We start from the raw sequence: 15,406 nt of genomic DNA, 5'->3' as shown, positions 1-15,406 counted from the left end.
TCTCTCTCGCTGGAGAGGAATTCTCTCCAGTGAGCAGCCAACAATGACCTTTTTCTCATCTCTGGTAATAGGACCCAATTCCGCCTCTCAACTCATGCATCCATGAATAATCTCGAACTCTGGCGTCAGTGCTGCAAAGTCATGATGCCGCTGAAACTTGTGATGCCTGCTGGGTTTTATGCAGAAGAAGAGAGCGGACGACATTTGCAGGACCACAGTGGTAAAACTAACAACTAATGACTTAATTTCTGGAAAATATGAACAGTAAAACAAAACATTAACAATACCAAGAGTCCACATGCTAGCAGCTCTGTGAGGCTATTAGGCTCAGCTTGAGCTAAATGCTAACTTTAGCACACTACATCTTGGTTTAGCATGTTAGCGTGCAAATATTTGCTAATTAGCTGGGCAGAGGTGGATTGTGAATCTATGTGACAGTTGTCGAGATATTTCAGTCTGGACCGAAGCGGTTGATCAAACAACATGCACTGCATGCTGCTAACGTGGCTGAAGAGGGCACTGAAACCACTAATGATTACCTTTATGTTACATAAGCATGTCAGGCAATGTGCTCTCTGCCCTTATTCTCTCCTCTGGCTAATGTCTGCAGAATGAGCCCATGAGCCTCCATCAGACACAACACCTGCTGTGTCAGACCATGAATAGAGGCCACAGATGGCGGCTCTCATGCTAATTGTTAACCAATATAATACTACACACACACACACACACTCAGAGCTGTGTGTTCCCGTGTACGGTATAACCTGACGGTGTCCACTGGTGCATCCCAGCTCTGGAAAGACAACAGTTCCTCTTGAGCTGATAAGCGGCAGACAGCTCTCACTCTCAGGTCATACAATGGCAGTGTCCAGCCGAGATAACGCTCTGTCCTTTTCCTGAACTCATCTCCTGGCATTGAGCTACGGGTCAATGTATTAGAATAGATTATCTCAGCTGTAGACATGTATGGTGATGTGGAAGGTTAAGCCACTGACTCCTTGGGTGGTACTGGTTACTAAGGTCCATCAACAACATACTGTTGCTATATTGAGTGCACAGTTAGATAAGGGCAACAAGTCAGGATCATGTAATGAGATGAGCCACAGTTCTTTATCATTCAGGCCCATAATGAATATCTGCTGAGACATCATTAGTACCATCAGCATAAACTCCCTGAAGACTATTAATTAATCCAGTGCAGTTAGGTGAAACAGCAAATCTGAAAAGGCACGTGGAATAGCAACTTAGTCAGAGATTGATTTCGGGGAGTGTACTGTAGATAATTGAGGAGATGTTCAGTTGACTGGCTGGGTTTAAATGTCATAACATCTGCAAACAGTACTGGAGCTCTGGCAGAGCTGACATTTGCTTTTCTAGCAATTAGGGGATCAGATGAGGAGGGCGAGTGTTGTGTTAATACCAGTTCCATGTTCGATTTATTGGAACTAAATAAAAGTCTAAGAGAGAGGGAGGTAATGACAACGTAAAGCTCACTCGTGGTGGGTAGAAGTATTTGCCCTGCTCAGGATTAACAGGCTGTTTTCTTCTTGTACAGAAAGCATGAAAATAGATTAGACAAAGGCATAGATTTAAAGGAAAATAATTTAATAAGACAAATATTATATATGGCATCACACAAAGTCCAACATTGTAAAATCCAGCAAATGAGTAGAACATTTCAAGAACTTGTCTAAAGTGATGGAGAACAGCGGAAGTAATACTTCAGCAGAGCGTCTGTGTCAGCATGACTGACAGTCTCAGGGGTGCATTGTAGGAAGCCCTGTCTTCTTGGCTCCCTGCATGGGAAGAATGTCTGTGATCCAGTATTGGAACAGTGAAATGACTGTAGTGGTTTCCTCTGAAATACAAAAAGATAGAGAGCAATATTTCAGTTACAGCTGTGACTGCTGCTGACAACACAATACCAGAGGAACAGTGTTTTCACCAAAGAGACTTATTTGCTGTTGAATTTTCAGCATAATAAATCAAAATCTCCAGCTAGTATTCCTATCTACTCCCTACCTGGGACCTAGCTATCTGCATGTCAACACATCTACCTACAACAGAATCTTTCTTTTACCTACTATTGAAAAGCTGGAATTCATTTCAGTGACCCTCCAACCCTAATTCCAAAAAGCTGGGATGCTGTGTAAAATACAAACAGAATATAATCATTTGCAAATGAACTGTGTTTACCATCAGCTGTTTCCCATAGTGTTCCTGAGCTCCTGTAGCAACATCCTTTATACAATCATGTGTTCACAAAGTGCAGTAGTGAACCTCCTGCACTCGCTTGTGAGCGACTGAGCCTTTCCAGGATGCTCCTTTCATACCCAATCATGATACTATCATATCACCTGTAACCAATCAACCTGTTTATCTGTGGATTGTTCCAAACAGGTGTTTTTTGAGCGTTCCACAACTTTCCCAGTCTGTTGTTGCTCCTGTCCCAACATGTTTGAAACACGTTGCTGCACCAAATTCAATACAAGCAAATAGATAACATACTGTTTTTGTAGTGTTTTCAGTTGAGTATATGTCAAAAAGGATTATCAAGTTATCATGTTCTGTTTTATTCATGTTTTATGCAGTGTCCCATTTTTTTTTTATTTTATTATTTTTTTTGGAATCAGGCTTGTACGCGGAACATAAAATGGACCGGTATAAAGGGGGCAGTCAAACCGATGTCATGCATAAAAGAAACTCCAGGGTGTAGTAAAATATGCTCAAAGGAAATCTGCTTCAGACCTGCTCCTGCACTCAATTGATTGCCACTGCAAGAACAGAGTGACAGAGCGAGGGGAGCTCGAGTGAACTCAGATGAAGAACTTTAAAACCACCACCTCTCCACAAGCACATGGGTTAGCTCCTGCATGGCAGTGGATGTGTTGTTACATTACAATACAAAATGCTGCTTTCACAAGGTGGATGTCAATCAAAAATATCAATTATCATATTGCAATGTTAATATGATGCTACAAATGCGAAGTCAAACACAGCAAGAATGGAGGGGCCTAAAATGCTATCATAGCAAAGATGAATTAATGACGTAAATGTGTACAAATTAAAGTGTTTCATTCACAGCAAATTCTGCTCTGGTGCAACCTGCTGGTGGAGTTGCATTCAAAAAACAGCAGCATTTAAAAACAGTGAATCAAAGCATGACTCATACAGTATGAGGTGGGTGGGGAGAGGGGTTAGAAAACCTTTCAGGCAGCTGTGGAGCAGGTGCATGGAGAGGATCGGCACAGCGAGAGCAGGCTCTATTGTGGGCTTTGCTCGCGACACAGCAAACTGGTTCTGACATGGTGTTGTCTTGACGACACGGACAGACAGAGACAAGCGTTACTTTGTGGCCACTGATATGGCAGTGGCCTCAATCTCCTGGCTGGTCTCTCTCACTCTCCCTCTCTTTCTCGCACACATGCACTTGTGTGCGTGACAGCAGCAAAGTCCCTGCTGATCCTATTATGCAGCCAGCTATCCAGCCATGCAAATGTACAAACCCAAACATGCACAGGTGAAAACGTGTCTGGGGACTCATGAAACGGTTTGGCCAAACGCAAGATGCACGGGTTGAAACATGTTTGTTAACTCATAGTGGAGGTCACCTGTGTGTGAGATGTATTGCAAATTAAGGGCAGGTGCGTACAGGCAAAGGCTCAAAAAGGCAAGTAAGGGCAGGTATACTCCGGTGAGCAGACACGATCAATGTATGGGTGCATAGAATAGAAGGCATGCAGGGACAGCCAGAGGCGTGTACTAACCTGCATGGACAGGTCAATGAAGTGCAGGGCAGATCCCAGCAAGAGGAGGCCAGTATGCACAGGGATGAGAATGAATGCATGTCACAGTGGAGCAGCGTTGAGGAAAAGCAAAGATCCCATCATTTTTGTCTGATGTGACATTTCATGATGTGACTGACCTGCAGACATAAGAGACGTGTTGTGGAGCTCCTCCAGCGCCTTTTCCAGTTTGTCTGTCTCTTTCTGCTGAACAAAGGCCTTGAGACTGTAGAGCTGCCTGAGGACAGAGGTGGGCTTGCATCCACTGGTTATGGACCTCAGGAGCTCATCCAGCGTCTCAGACAGGAGAGGAAGCTTGTCTTCACACAATGAGGCTGGGGGAGCAAAGAACAAGTGAGAGGGGGGTCTGTTAATTAAGGGCATCATAACTTAGCATCTAACATTAGAGGAGTGTAATGTCACGAAACAAGAAATGCACCTCTAGAAACGGCACCACAGATACAGCAGCAGTTGTTATTTTTCCTTTCGTACTCCTTTGCCTCTGCTACATGTAACTGTCTAGACTCATGTGTGTCATCACAAAGGAGAAAACACCACTGGTTTTATTTTTTCCTTTACAAAAGCAGACTGAGTGCATCTCATCTGTGGAGTCTCACCAATTATTATTAGTTCTGCTCATTTACACGGCTGCTCTACCAGGTGCTGAAGAGCTTTCCTCTTATTTTGAACCCTGTCATGGTTTAATGTTCAGCGCACCTTGCAGCTTAATGAACTTGTTTCTCTTGGTGAGTTCAAAGCCTTGATTAAAAACTCAGTGACTGCAGAGTGCAATTGCTTTATGTAAAATGGATTTTGTATCGTCAGTCTGTAAATAATCGTAATAATAAACATGATTCACTAACTTTTGTAATAATTGAAATATTGTAAATTTTGGAATAGTGGGCTACCCTGACTTGGTTTCCTTTAAAAAAATAGTAAAAAATAAATTAGTTAGCAGTCAACACTCAGATATAGATATTTGGAAACTAAAGAAATTACTCCATCTAGCACATTCTACTGACACTGGAATTTAAGCAATTACACTCTCATCTAATTACTGATGCTATGTTTTTGACTGCTTCTTTAGTCCGTGCTGGCACTGTCACATCTCAAAAAAAGCACAGATGTGCGATGAATTCTGTCCAACAGTTTTCATTAACATGCTTTCAGCGTTTTGGCAGAATTTAATTATGTGTTTGCAAACTTCATCTCAGTGAGCCACCAGCTTTGTGCATCATAGCAACCAAAATGAATCAAAATAAAACTGTTTCTTGGGAGGGTATTCATTTTCAAAATATTAACATTAAATGAGCACAAGCTTTGGAAATGGCTGCAAGATTTAGCACAGAGAACAGCTGAAGCAGCTGATCCAAAAAGGCAAGCACTGCTCTGCTCAGTACTTACAGTCTGACATATAGATTTCCATTGTTGTCCTCAGGAAGTCTGACACCTCAGCAGCTCTCCTCTCATTATCCTCCTCCTCTTCCTCCCCATCGTTTTTGTATGTGAACTCCAGGGCAGCCGCCCGGGGCATCAAACCCATGGCGAGCAGCTTCTCTTTGTGCCGTTTCTTCTTCAGCTTCCTCTTCTTGTTCCTGCTCATGCGCTCTCCTCCCTCATCCACAGACGTCTGACTCTGGCCCGTGCTGGATTCGCGCACCGGAGCTGCTCTATCTTTCCTTGAGTCTTGATGGAGGGGTGGTTTCCTTTTCCTTCTTCTGCTTTTTCTTTTCTGTTGCTCTTCTTCCTCTTTATTTTGGTCCAGTTCTTCACTGCTGTCATGGGCGCTTTCCTCTGTAGACAACAAGATTGTGAACTCTTGATAAATTCCAAAACATTGGTAATCCATTACAGTGTGGGATGTGGCTGGGATTCACCTGCAATCTGGATGAGGAAGATATGCCTACAGACCAGTAGAGGGTTAGAGGCCCAGTAATGTCCAATAATGTGCCAATGAGGGCTCAGAGATTGCAGGTTTCCTTCCAGCCAATCACTGCAGCAGCTGATTCCACTAGTTAGATACTCAGCGTTTTATGCTGATTGCATTCTAATCAGTAAAATCAGATGGTGCAGAGACTGATTGAAAAGAAACTTGCTAAAATTTGACCTTACATGGAACAAATCTGAGACCACAGGTGGTTAATTAAAGAACAGTAGAATCAGCATACTTTATGGTGTGATGTTATGTGGTGCCTCTTGACAGAATAGTAGACAAAATCCTCCTCTTTTTAGTCTAATCAATGAAAATCTACATCTCCAATGCTGTTTGTACCAATATCCAGCTCTCTGATGAAAGATGAAGGTGGGCCAACGCTCAGGTTATTAGCTTTTAATACATGCACACATACAAAATTAACACATTCTGCCTACCTGTTGTAGCATTGCAGGTTGATTTCTTTTGCTGCCATTTTTCAGTAAAAAAAAAATCCTGTTAAATTGTTAAATCTCCGCTCACTTAGAGTTCCTACAAAAACAGGACGCTCACTAGCTGAGCAGCTTCCTCTCCACCTTGTCACACCTCCCTTCTCCTTAACAACTCAGGAGGCATGGGGAGGTCAAAGAAAACCAGCTCCCATCAAATTCTTAGTGACCCGTTCACACAAGAACTGGCTGGCAGCCAGAACATAATGCAGCTGGGAAAGTGGCAGAGCAACAATGGCCCATACTGAAAAGCAATTCAAGAGGAGCCGCTGCTCTATTTAGTTGAACATGGGCTGTAGTGATGACAAACTGAAGTCACTTACAGGACTTGAGATGGGAACATCAATAAAGCAAAGGGTGAAAATGAACTTCATCACTGCTGTCTTTTTTGTTGCCCGTCTGAGAGGCCATCTGGGCAGCACTGTCCCATTTGCTGCAGGCATGTGAGGGCACTGAGTCTTTTCCAGAGCATGTACAAATATGCAATATTCATGGTGGTTTTTAATTCTGTCCTTTTGTGGTAGATTAAAAATGAACCACAGTATCTTACGTCAATGTGTTGCTCAGCATAGAGGGAAAAAGCTTTATTTTTAGCACACAAAACACAATTCTACTTTAATAGCCACGTCTGTTGTTTAGTAGACATCAAGGAATTGAGAAAAACATTAAAAACAGGGAGTAAATATTATGTCTTGTTTTGATAACTTGAAATAGTGGTGCACACTCACTTAATCAAGAAAAGGTGTTTCCCTGGTAACCAAAGGATAGCCACTGCAAGCCACAGCTGGTACAGTTACAAAGGAACAGCCCTAAAAAATAAGCCAATTCCTCAAACCGACTGAACCCTACATCAGCACATCATTATATAAGGAGCTTGTCGATGACTTTCCACATCTCACGATCTAAGACTATGAGCTCAGACTGCACTAAAAAGTGTAAATACAACGTGGAGACAGATCTAGTAACAACAGAGGATGTCTTATTCACTCTTAATGCAGTACATTACTATATCACATCAGTTATTGTTGCTGTTTCTCTGGTATCATACTGATAGATTTATTATTATAGACCCAAGCATAGCTGCCCTTACATAGGACTTTGGATTGCAATTTCCATCAAGGTTCACTGCCCACTAAATCAAAAATGTAAGTCGATTACTGCAGTTACTTACATACTGACGAGTGCAATTAATCAAACTTAACCTCATCACTCATTACAGTGGGCACCTTTAGACGCTGCACCGTCTCAGCTGACAAATCTATTACACTGAGGTAAAGCAGAAGCCTGTCAGGTGGATGGAGGTCTGCATTAAGGAAGATGATGAGTACAGATACACGTGTAATGAGCTAGGGCTCTTATTACAGTCTGATTATTCCAACGGTTTCCAAGAGAAAAGAGTAGACAAATTAAACAGTCTTGATATGATGCATATCAACTGCAGCACGTGTGAGTTATCTTTGAATGAAACTGCCAGCCAACTCTACTCATCACAAGTCAAGAATGTCTCAGCTTGGCATTTATGTCAGCTCACAGATCAGCCTCAAAAGATGCCGTCAACGAGGGGTAAATAGATCCTAGATAAGTCATAAAGCTTTACTCTGACAAACAACACATTAAATAGACTGATCAAAGTGAAAATCACCCAAACTCAAAGACTGTCTGTGCTGCATTCAAGTTGTCCTCAGTTCAGAAACAAAATTGATTATCTCTATTTGTTTCCGTTAGCTAGTGCTGGGGCAGACAATCCCGAAGAGTGACTTTAATAATAGGGCGCCAACCTACAGAAACCTCATGCCGTAAATTTCTCCTAGCTTCATTTCGCACATCACAATTACAAAAATATAAGATTATGGTCGTCTTACCAGCTGGGTCCTCGGCACTATTTATGCTTTCAAGCTGGGGGAGTGTGACGGATTTCTCTGAATCTGTCTTGTAGTTTGCGGGAGGAGGGAGGACCGTGTACATCCGCCTGCCCGGATTGGCTGCACCCTGTGCCTTTCCTGCATCTCCTGAGACAGACATGGTAAATAAGAGAAGGTAACAAACCAAAATTGTAAGAGCAGCAGGATGGCAGCAGTTCTGCATGTATGGTGTGTTGGTATGTTCATGTATTTTGAAAAAAGGGAAGAGGATCAAAGGAAAAAGTCAGTAAAGAAATATTTTTTTCCACAAAATATTTTTTAAGAAGAAAGTATTTTGACGTGACTATTATCTTACCAGTGGCAGTGTCCTCTGGAGAGGCTTTTCTTTTCACATAGATTTTTTTGGCAAGGGCCTCCTCAATGTGTGGTGGGCTGGGCTGCTTCTCCAATTTGGGAGCTGCAGGGTAAAGCTTCTGGAGTACTTTTGATTGAAATACTAAGTGACACAGGACATAAGACAAAAAAAAATAAGAACATGACATCATCAGATACATTGGCATTGCAAGATATTAAGACTTCTTAGTATTTCAGGAAGTATAATCTTAAATTTCATGCTAAATCTGTCTGTGGAGTGGGCTTAATTTGCACAGCAAGATACGAACCCCATGCGTTTCCAATGTAAAGGATGAAGTGAAACAAGCAAACAGCTTAACCAACCAAAAATGCTGGTTTATGGATCATGTGCATGCAGTGGGCACCATACAACTATAGTATATAACTACTCATTTAAATTTGACTATTTTGACAGTACAAAAATCACCATTAAGTTTCAGAGTTACAGGGTCTTAAGTGGAAACAGAAAGCCTTTAGTATAAAGAAGGCGTAACCTGCTAATGACAAGTTACTATTACTTTGTTTTGGACATGGATTCAGAAAAAACACACCGTAGCTAACGTTTGACAGAAGAACACGTGCATTTGTTTACGGCTCGTCTCGAAACGTATTTAACGCGAGACTTGGCCCGCTAGCTAGGTTAGCTAGCTACCAACAGTTTTGAGTTTTTGTAACTGTCGTGAGTTTAATAATGTTCTTCACCACACCGCGGATGCTCACCTTCTTTCCTACGTGCCATATCGATATATATTCTTATCTGAGTGGAAGAGAAGAGGACGGAAACTTATATGTAACATGTGGCTTTAGCTAATATGCTAGTTGAGGTATCTACCTAGCTTGCTAGCTTTAAAAATTAGCTCGCTTCACGACAGAGTGTACTTCACACAGCAGAGATATAACGCGCTCGTGTTAATATAGCTAAAGGCTGAAGTTAACGCTACTTAAAAATATCCCCAGTCGGCTACATTTGTTAAAGTGCCGTAATGCTCGGAATCCTGCAGCTGCTCTCTGCACCGGGCAGGTATCGTCTCAGTGCCGAGAGACTGGACGCACTGACTGCATTGAGGGAAGTCAGTGGCTCCAGTCGCGCCGGTTACCATTCACACTAATGGGAATTTAATTAATCCTTAGTTCTCAGAAAAGACATGTGCCCTGTATATCATACATCAATGTATCGTTTTGATCAATGGAATCCACTCTTCAAATCGGCATATAAAGCAACCTTGTTAAACAGGATATGTAAAATATCATAGCTTTCTGGCACTGTATGACCACTTTGTATTTGTTGAGAAAGACAGTATAAGTTGACTTTTACTGAAGCAAATTGCTTCTGTGATATTGAATGTGAGACGAATTAACATGAGACTCCCAGTGCTTCGATAATGATTCTAAGTCACTTTCATATGCGTGTCTTCCAAAATGCCAAATCTGCCAAAATAATCAAGCGTAATTTATTGTCGCGGTCAGTTTTTGCCAACTTTCTGTCATTAAGTCTGATGAGTGCGGTGGATCAGACTAGAGCTCCCCATGTGTCTGAATACCGTAATAACAGCGGTTTTGGGCGTGCGCACACCGAGCCAGCTGTAGGATGGGGTGGAAGCGAGATGAGAATACTAAGCAGGCACCTCATGGCTCACCATCAGCACCGGGTTGAGTTAGGATTTGCGCACCCTCCAAACTTGGCTTGGGACCTCAGCATGTGAACGGGCTTTGCAGGAGGAGGATCCACCTAGAATGTCAGCTCTGAAGAAGGTAAATCCCCCACTCTGTCTTATTCATATTTCAGCACATATTTAACTCCTAAAATATGACGTGCAGGATCCAAACATTTTATTTGATCAGTTTACAGTACATGAGAAGATGCATGTAATAGTGAAAAATGGGTGTGTGCCTTGATGCTGTGGTTGCAGGATTTTCTCAGTTGTGCAAGGTAATCACACTTTTGGATTACTGGCTTTTTAAAAATGATAAAACTGTAAAAACCATTCCATATCTATAACTATATTAAGCGCCAAAAATTGAATATTGCTGTATGGTCAGTCATCACAACAAATGAAATATAATATGATTTTTCTATCACTTTTGCATGTAAATGAATTTTGTTCACCGCTCCTCTAATTTGCCTCATGGATGTCGTTCATGCATTTATATTTACCCCTGAGGAGGAGGCTTGGATGGGGAGCATTTCAGGCAGAAGCCAGCTTAGTACAAGGTTAACTTCTCAAACGGATGTTGTGTCAGGTTTGACTCCTCCTGTTGTGCACTGTCACATAATACTGTATGTACCGTGCCGACTGTAGCCTCTGTGGGTGGATGAGCTTCACTGACTGGCTGACAGAGCCCAAGCCCAGTGCTGGCAACCCTGAATGAGACTGGAGCTCCGTACAGCTTAACAAAAGAAAGCATTGGAGGAGTTGTAGGTTTTGTAAGAATCAAGGAACCCTACAGACCTGTGTAAACATGTTACATAATACAGTATCTTGCAGCGTCGAACAGTCACAATTCCCACAAGCCTTCTGATTAATCAAGTAGTGAGACTTGTACCCTGTGAATGACTGATTTTTGGTGCAGGAAACAAGCCTCTATTGTTGTTGGGGATGCTGCAAGATTAGAAATAGTAAGCTGCCTGTTCGTGTAAAGAACTTGTCATCACTGTCAGCTGTACACTGACAGATCATATTGTTTAACATTCAGTGCAGTTGCAAGTATTAATGTCTCAGCTCCAATAGATTCTGATGAGTGAGCGGCACAAAAAAGGGAAGTTGTGTAGAATGTCTGCTTCAGCACTGCCGCCGAATCCACACCAAATACACAGCACTCAGCACACACTGTGAGTGACAAATGCTGGCTGCCAGCACTCACATAGTCAGACATCATAATCACAGAGGTGCTAAAAATAGGGGACCGTATTCATTGCAATGCTTCAGAAGCTCAATTGAGTTATTGCTGTTCACCCTCACGGCAAAAAGTTTTATCAGGATACTCCTCGATGCTGTTCTGCTACCTTGCTCAATAATACAAAAAGTCTTTATTTTTAGACAGTAGTGGTCAGCCAGCCTTTCTTCAATGACGCGCAGCTGCTTTGGTGTGATGTGTTAGCGATGGTCTTTTTCACTCTCTGAAGCTAAGGGTGTACTGCACAGCAGCTCATACACGGAAACTGCATTTTCTGCCATAGTAACAAGCATGTTTTTTTCAGGTCCTAGAAAGTGTCCTGTGTTCATTCATTATGCAAGTGGTAAGAAGTGCTATAGAGCAGTGACAGTTGCAGCAAGCAGTAGGGACAAAATGTGATCACTTTTAATCAAAAAGGCGGGTGACTGACAGTACGTTTGTGTGTTATTCACGTCGCCTGGATGTGCCTGTGCAGTATGTGTGCATATGTAGCTTGTGTGTACCTAAGAGAGAGGGCACCTGTGGGTGGACAGAAGGCATGTGTGAAATTCACCTCTATAAGTCCTTATGTGACTGAAAAATAAATTACTTGTCACTTACCGGATTTAGAGGGAGGAGGCATCTTTCGCCCCTTCCACATGACATCGGTTATTTAAACCAGCCTTTCAATGTAACCCTGATGATTCATACAAGATGGAGGAATCGCTACTCATCCTACCACGCATTTTCTTTACCAAAAAAGACGAGCGCCTAATTAAAAGCTGCCACTTGCATACACAGAATGAAGGACAAAAAAACTAATTGGAAACTGACTCTATTTCCCCTCAGAAGCACTTTCGAATTGAAGGTAGCGTGTCTCAGGATATTTCCAACGTTGCTGTCAAATTGCTTGCATGCACAAGAATACACACACGCACACAAACACACACACACACACACGCATACAGGCCCACGCAAACAGACTGTCACAGGGTTGTGAATGGGAAGCTTGTGAACTTTACCTACTTGGCAGTGACATGGTAACGCTCTCATAATCTGTTTGAAGATGCATAAAACACTTGAAATGCTACATTTCTGCGTGCAGTGATGTCATTTAAGTCTACAGGGGCAGAGGAGCAGCGGTGAATGTAGACTAGTCCGACTAAAAGTTAATGCTGAAACATTCAGCAGGCTCTTTTCTTATTCATCCACTCATCGTGACAGATGTGTTTCTGCCTCTCCCTCCGCGTCCCATTCTTCTTATCCACCTTCTCTCTCACTTTAATACTTTCTCTCACCTTATCTAGTCATCTCGTTTGGCTTCAGTATCGGGATGCAGAGAGAATGGAGGGGATGGATATGACAGAGCTTCATGAATCTAATAATGCGTGAGAGCCAAGTGTGTGTTCTCTAAATACAGCGTGTGTCTCTGTGTATACCTGTGCACTACTCTGTTAATCACCTTTGAGCTGTGGTGGGCACAGATCTTCAAGGCCGGTGTGTGTCATTGCATTCTCCCAGCGTACTGCAATAGCTGCTGCACAGCCAAGTCAGATGTGACTCATTACGAGGTCTATTAGTAAGCTCTGTAGCATTTCTTCTGTGTTCTAATTGGACAGTCATAAATCCAGACAGTTGGATACCAGTTTGTAATATTATTCTTTGACCAGGAATCCTACTGGGTGCTAGCCAGACTCGTACATTTTAATCATACCAGCAGCTTTCCTTTGAAAGTTGGTATAGTGGAGGGACTGCCCATGTCTCTTGTCAGCTGTATGCCTTTAAAACTGTCTGACTGGAGACAAAGGTAAATCATCTCACAGTCTTAAAGGAATTATAAATGTGTCCCTTAAGGCCCACTGTGTTAACACTCTGTCAGAATGTGAAATTTGATACTAATGCAAGAGCGAGACCCTGTACAACTCCAAGTGTACTCGAGGTCTCCCTTGTAGAATATAAGTCCTAATACCATTGCAGTTGGCGAATGTCCCGGCCCTTTTACAACCGAGTCTTTATCAGACCCTTTAAACCAAGCAATGAACTTGAATATATCAGCATAATAAAACAGGCCACTGTAGTGAAGGGCGTCGAGGCAGCAGATTTTTTGATTGAGACAGGTCTAAGAGATTTGATTGAGCTCCGGAGAATTACGTAGTGCTTTAATTGTCCTAATGTTGTCAAGCTGTTTAACATAAAGGCTATATGCTGCTGTCGCCAGGATTATGGTGCATCTAGGTGGGTTTTACTTTTTCAGAGCTGACTATGCATCATTCTCACTATTCTCCTGCAACACTGAGGATGTGTGCTAATGGCATTGTTATTGGTCAGTCTTATAGATGATCTATCAATGCTACACTCTTTGATTTTAGGGCAAAATTTTGACCTCTGTTCAACCCTGCCAACACATCACGGCACCCTCCAGATGCGCCATTTGCCTCCATGCCTGAGCATCTGGAGGGGACGTCAGTTGCACACTTTCACTTTCATCTACATCCCTTCCCATGTCTCTGGTGATGTTCTAAATAAGTCAAGTAAGGTTTGCTGCTTCCTTGTTCCTTGTGCATTAATCTAACTGAAAACAAGCTCAGAGTCATGCAGTACTTGTTTTAGTACAAACGTCGAGTACCAAATGCATAGTAAAGTGGTATCTCTGACTAAGATTGCTGTAAAGTTCACATTTCATATTTCTGTTTTTCCTATGACAGTGGCGGGTCCTAGGATGCTGGGTGTAATGAAAGCTATACATTTTAGAGACATACTGTAAATGTGCACACAAAGCTTTGTGAAACTTACTGACATAGTGTTAGAGGGCTGTCAGTTGATTTTCTATCACCTTTTCTGAGGCCCTAGCTTGTGGTATTGTACCATTAGATTGCTTTATTTGAAGGATGTTCCTAATATTTTGTCCACCTCTGTGTGTCACATCTCTTGTAGCTATTGCTGGGGTGAGTGGTTGCCGTGCAGGCCTTATCGTCTTCTCAATCTGCACACCATTCATGAGATAGCTTCCCAGAAAGGAGCAGAGGGGGCTTAAGGCAAACACGAAGAGCGTTGCAATGCTTTGGTGTGACTCCGCTTTCCGGCCGTCCTTTCATATCTCCATTAGCTCACTAATAGTTGCGCTCTCGTCCTCAGCAGCAGGCGCCAAGACATCCAATTATGCAGTGGCACTTGTCTTAATTGCCTGTTCCCCTGCAGTAATCGTATGTGGAGATAGATAGGTAGTGAGTCTGTATGTTTGTGCGTGTGTGTCTGTGTCTGTTTATGTGCCTGGTCTGTAGACAGGTATGAGCCTGGTGCATTGGAACCTGACTCGTTTGAATACATTTACACCAAATTCCAACTAGTACAAGTACAAGTAGTTTGACAGGGTTCACACAGATGTCACTGCGGTCATCACTGGGACAAAATTAGAAGTTCTACAGCAAGAGGACTTCCTTATACTTTTTGACGTTAACTTTACTTTTATGGCCATCGGTTTGTGCATGAGTTAAATCAGAGAGCCCATTTCCGATCCTCACTGTCCAGTCTTATCAGTCATGAGGCAGACTCCATCAAACATCAGATTAAACAGTCTCCCAGTCAAATGGACTTTCAGGGGGAAACGTCTTTGGTTCTTTATATAGATATATATATTCTTTATATCTGGGATAATTTCAGAGAACCCATTTGATTTAATAGGTTAATGAGCATACATTTGGTTGTTTCCGTCTTCCTCTACTTCTCTGTGAAAGGGGGCATGAAGCTCCCTTCCTGCTTTGTCGAAGATGTACACAACCATATTTGAAGCAACAGTCAAAAACATCCATAAGTCTTGTTTTTCTCTGGTGATAATCAAAAAACCTCCTCCTGAACAACCTAAATGGATGTGCCTCTGAATTTCCATTTGCTAGTCGCTAATCTGGCATAGAAGCTCAGCTGTCTCATTTTATATAATGAGTCATTCTAACAGTGACCCAGGTTGATGTTTTAGTGGATCTATATGATTACATCATAATGACAATAAATAATAAAGTTTATTTGTATAGCAAATTTCAAAACCAGTGTTGGACAGTCCTTTACAACAAACAC

General features: G+C 42.2%; 1 protein-coding gene across 1 annotated transcript; it reads right to left on the bottom strand.

Moving 5' to 3' along the window:
- Positions 1–1,632: 1,632 nt before the first annotated feature.
- Positions 1,633–9,492, bottom strand: LOC121618652 (glutamate-rich protein 1). The gene is made up of 6 exons (XM_041954187.1): positions 9,182–9,492; positions 8,424–8,564; positions 8,069–8,215; positions 5,190–5,579; positions 3,926–4,120; positions 1,633–1,858 (listed from the first exon to the last, which is right to left on the bottom strand). The coding sequence occupies exons 1-6, from the start codon at positions 9,198–9,200 to the stop codon at positions 1,758–1,760; spliced, it is 993 nt and encodes a 330-aa protein (XP_041810121.1). The 5' UTR covers positions 9,201–9,492; the 3' UTR covers positions 1,633–1,757.
- Positions 9,493–15,406: the final 5,914 nt, after the last annotated feature.

Source organism: Chelmon rostratus, chromosome 15, assembly GCF_017976325.1.
Source record: "Chelmon rostratus isolate fCheRos1 chromosome 15, fCheRos1.pri, whole genome shotgun sequence".
NCBI lineage: Eukaryota > Metazoa > Chordata > Actinopteri > Chaetodontiformes > Chaetodontidae > Chelmon > Chelmon rostratus.
The sequence above is the reverse complement of the archived record's forward strand: the minus strand, read 5'-3'. Positions and strand labels throughout refer to the sequence as shown.